The sequence below is a fragment of the Aegilops tauschii genome, chromosome 6 (assembly GCF_002575655.3).
Source record: "Aegilops tauschii subsp. strangulata cultivar AL8/78 chromosome 6, Aet v6.0, whole genome shotgun sequence".
In the NCBI taxonomy this organism is placed as follows: domain Eukaryota; kingdom Viridiplantae; phylum Streptophyta; class Magnoliopsida; order Poales; family Poaceae; genus Aegilops; species Aegilops tauschii.
Window position 1 is genome coordinate 420,981,838 of NC_053040.3, and position 4,546 is coordinate 420,986,383.

Below are 4,546 nucleotides of genomic sequence, written 5' to 3' on the forward strand. Positions count from 1 at the left end.
TCTTCACCATGATTTTGTTTTGGCTCACCAACTACAGAAATAAGTTGTTCTTTTCACAAGAAATTAATTGTTTCCAATAATTATTGATTTTTAAAAAATCAACATTTTTGTATGAATGGTTTTTTCCTCTCTACAAACAAAATTTTAGATCATCCACAACAGTTACTTGTTTCTGCACATGAACTATTTTTCAGAAACATACATGAAAAAAAATGACTGGCACAGAAAGAGAATAGGGACACAACAAAACAGACGCTAGAAAAAACCCTGGGAGGAAAACAAAATACAAAAAAAAACATACATTGACTGATTTCAAACCGCGGGGGAAGGGTATGCGAGCGACGTGTCGGTATTACTCGCTGCAAGTGATGCATAGGGGTGCCCGTACCTTGGGTGTGTTCTTACTATACCCATGATTATTAAGTGGTATAACCAACCACATGGTCTTTGCTAGGCTAGACTGAGCAATGCAAGCAACCAACACCAAGTTTAGGATTGTGGTGATATTGGTGCATCCTAACAATTATGCACTAGTACAACCGTACAAGCACTCTTATATTTTTTTTCCAATATAAAGGGTGTTTTTATTACTCAAAATGTAGCATCAAGCGGATACAAAGCATGATGAGCAACACCCGATCTCTGCATAGCTGAGATACACACATCCAAAACCAACATTCTGACAAGCACTCTTATCTTGAAAACAAAAAATGTCGTGTGCAATTGCCTGATCATATCAGATAGGATATGGATGACATGGATGACGTGAAAGGACATGAGGAAAGAGCCATGCTTGAAGAATGGATACGCGTGAGCAACGGCAAAATTGACAAATTTGACTTATGGACAAATTTGACCTATGGACGAAATCAAATCACAGAATGAACTGCCCGTGAAACTATTTCACGCGGCTGACCTTTTTGTGTGACGCCCGACACGAAGACGCCACACTACACTGTGCAACGCCTCACAGATAGACGTTACACGCGTGGCCAGCGTCGCACCGGTGTGATCCGAAAATTACTAAGTCAGTGTGCAGCGCCTGAGAGTTAGGCGCCACACTGTATAGTGTGGCGCCTAGCTTCTAGGCGTTGCACTAGTGGTTGCTTCATTTTGTAGTGCAACCACTAGTGCAGCGCCTAGCTCTTAGGCTCTGCACAATGACTTAGCAATTTTTAGGTAGTCTGGGGTGCAACGCTGGCCAGACGTGTAGCGCCTATCTGTGAGGCGTTGCACATGTAGTGTGGCGCCTTCGTGTCGGGCGTCACACAAAAATGTCAGCCGCGTGAAATAGTTTCACGGGCAATTCATTTTGTGATTTGATTTCGTCCACAGGTCAAATTTGTTAAATTTGCCGTGAGCAACCAAGATTTTGTCAATAATGACAATTCCCAAGTGACAAGAGGTGACAAGATGTGAACAGTGTCCAGTAGGAGTACCGCCCCCATCACATTGGCATGCCATGTGTGCACGGGATATGGCTAGATATAGTAGAAAGCAACTTATATGAACAACAAGACAAGTTAGATGACCAGAAACACGGATTTTACAAGTTTATGCATCAAACTAACCGTCACGTGCAAGTTCTTAGACTCCGGGTGTATTTACCTCCTTGAAGAATGGATACGGGTCGAGCAACTGAGATTTTGCCAATAATGACAATTCCCAAGTGACAAGAGGTGACAAGATGTGAACAGTGGCCAGTAGGAGTACCGGCCACATCAATCTGTATGCACTCTACATGCAAGATTTACCGGTGCAAAAGGAGGAGCATCATTGGCCACTTTCCTTCATCCCATAGCACGTTTGCACACGTCCCAGCAATTAAATTTGCGGTTACCAAAGCGCGCATTTGCACCTCATGAATGCTCCCCTTTAAAATCCGGCGGCATCATCAGCAGGCCATATATCTCCAGTTGCGGCTGCCATTTCCAATCCACATCCACACCGATGGAAAGCTTCAGGTCCTATGGAGAAGAAGGGGACGGCTGCTACTTTCAGAACTTGAAGCTTCATGAAGAGGACCACTGCTTCCTGGATTTCAGGTAGGTATCACTATTCAGCCCATCCACTGCGGCTGTGCAGCGTCTACTCTTCTTGTAGTTTCTTGTGCTGCTACATTACTGCATCACAATCCTTGGCATAAACTCCATCCTATGATACTGGTTTTCTTGTTGCGAGATGAACTTTTTTCTTCCTCCTTTTTGGAACTTCGATGAACTAGTACTTTTGTGCACTAGGAAGACAGCTTTCTTGAAGCTTTTGATCCAGGAATCGTTCTATCTTTTGCATGTACCTGCTTCGACAATGGAGTTTCGAGTACCTACTAGAGATCTCACTCTTCTACCCCACTCAGCATCTCTGTGATACTAGTACTTCTAGTACTACTACTACTACCAGTCAGAGCTGCCTCTTGCAAGGTACTACAAAAATCTTCGCACAAAGCATCATATCATCGTCAATCAAATATAAGTAGAAGTTTGCAGACTTCAAAGTTCCTATCTATCATTGCAGACGAGTTTGATGCCACCCTGTTCGAAGGCGACATCCTGAGCTTTTGGCCTGCCTTGCAAGAACGAGCTCATCTCAAGGAAGTGAAGCAGGAGCCGGACGGTGACGCCGCGGAGAAGAAGCACGACGGCTCGGGGGAAGCACTCTTCTCCTCCACCCAGCATCTCTGCACTAACACCACTACTGCACAGAGCTGCTTCTCGCAAGGTACCTGCAACAAGTCTTTGCACGGCGCATCATCATTGCGCATAGAAAGTTCGTTGGTTTCACGTTCTTTCTTCTGTCAATGTAGACCAGCAGGAGCTTGAAGCCCGCTTGGAAGTTCATATCATGAGCCTTTTGGCAGCCTTGGAAGGAGAACATCACGGTGGGGAGAAGGTAATGAAGGGCGAGGTAGGCCGCGACGCCGGGGAGAAGAAGCGCAATGGACCAGAGGAGAAGCCACTGCTGTCGTTCCAGCAGGTGTCGCGGTGCTTCTGCATGCCGATCAAGCAGGCGGCGGAGAAGCTCAATGTTGGGCTGACGCTCCTGAAGAGGCAGTGCCGGGAGCTCGGGATCCCGCGGTGGCCGCACCGGAAGTTGAAGAGCCTGGAGACGCTCATCAAGAATGCTCAGGTGTTCTTGCTAATTTCCCTTTTCGTCTGAAATTTCCGTCCCCTAAATTTCAAAATTGATTTTAGCCCATTTCTTCGCAAGTGGTGCGGTGCCTAGTATTTTTTTTGTTCCAGCATTTGAATTTGCGAAACCGGTGATTGATTATTTGCTGCAGGAGCTAGGGAAGCCTATGATTGAAGTGGAGATGCTGCGGCGGAAGAAGAAGCTGATCGAGGAGAGGCCTGGGCACATTGAGCTGGATGAGGTGACGAAGGTGCTGAGGCAGGCGTGCTTCAAGGAGAAGTTCAAGAGGAGAAGGCTCATGGCAATGGAGGGGTAATGAGAAGCATCAAGGGTTCAAGATGAATATGCTTGTTCCATGGGAATTCTGTTGCTGGGTGATTCGCGGGTTTGATCAGGCCGGGTATTTTGCAGTTCTGATCAGGGGAATTGGCTGATCAAATGTGTCATCCGTAGTGTAGTCTGACCAGCTTTTTTTATTTTGGGGGCCGGAGGAGGAAGTCTGTCTTGGTTAGCGTCTGAGCAAGACAGAAAGTAGAAGTTTTTGCTGTAAATACTAGTACGTACTATCACTCATCCTCTGGCTATCTTCTTACTGATGGTTACAGTAGCTGTTTGTAGTTGGGACGTGCCAAATGCAAAGTACATCTTCGGACATTACTTGTTGTGCCAACAAAAGTGTTCTTCTTGTGAAATTTCATAACAGTCACCGGTACACATACTCCATTGCTGGCGGTGGTGTGCTCCGTCGACCCGGCCTGCCGCGACGGCCTTGCTGCGGATTGCAGTGGCCATCGAAAGGTCTTCATGAAGATTTCTCTCTCTAAGATCCGGTGATTGATCACCCACAAAAACAAACCAACCCAGCAAGAAAAAGTATACGCAGGCCCCCTCAACTCAACCCTGACGAGTACACAAACTTGGTGCTTTCATAGAAGTGGCGGTCTGAATCCACTCTGACAAAATAAAATAACAGACTCTTACCTTTTTTGAAACATTTCTAGTTGTTTTGGAAGATGACGAGGGAATTGTTAGAGCGGGCGTTCCCTTTAGAAGAGCAAAATTCAAATATAGTGTTGAACAAGTAGGCAAAGCGGTCTTCGACCGTGAGATGCAAACTATGGACGGCGGCTTGATGCAGAGGGATGGTTGAGCACTGATGACGGTTGCACATCGCGTGTAGCTGCTGGAATCACGGAAAAGTGGTGGCAACAACACATGTGTGACTTCGATGGTGCTGCTATTCGAGCACCCGGTCTTGAGCTCTGGGGTGAAAGCAAAGGTCTGCCCAAGTTGGTTATACCTGGCAATGACGATGTTTCTACGTCGCTACCTTGTTGAAGGCATTGCTCGGATATCCTCGGACTGTTCTTCAAGGTGAAAACTTAGATTCTGGCCGTGGGTGGTTGGATCAGGTGAT

At 46.3% G+C, this 4,546-nt stretch overlaps 1 protein-coding gene across 1 annotated transcript; it reads left to right on the plus strand.

Moving 5' to 3' along the window:
* Nucleotides 1–1,884: 1,884 nt before the first annotated feature.
* LOC120965900 (uncharacterized) lies at nucleotides 1,885–3,804 on the plus strand. The gene is made up of 5 exons (XM_040391428.3): nucleotides 1,885–2,045; nucleotides 2,314–2,420; nucleotides 2,515–2,718; nucleotides 2,804–3,126; nucleotides 3,281–3,804. The coding sequence occupies exons 1-5, from the start codon at nucleotides 1,951–1,953 to the stop codon at nucleotides 3,443–3,445; spliced, it is 894 nt and encodes a 297-aa protein (XP_040247362.1). The 5' UTR covers nucleotides 1,885–1,950; the 3' UTR covers nucleotides 3,446–3,804.
* The last annotated feature ends 742 nt before the right edge of the window (nucleotides 3,805–4,546 follow it).

Coding starts and splice junctions, on each gene's coding strand:
- LOC120965900 (XM_040391428.3), top strand. CDS start 1,951: ATGGAAAGCTTCAGGTCCTATGGAGAAGAAGGGGACGGCTGCTACTTT. Junction 2,421..2,514: donor TCAGAGCTGCCTCTTGCAAG/GTACTACAAAAA, acceptor CTATCATTGCAG/ACGAGTTTGATGCCACCCTG. Junction 2,719..2,803: donor ACAGAGCTGCTTCTCGCAAG/GTACCTGCAACA, acceptor CTGTCAATGTAG/ACCAGCAGGAGCTTGAAGCC.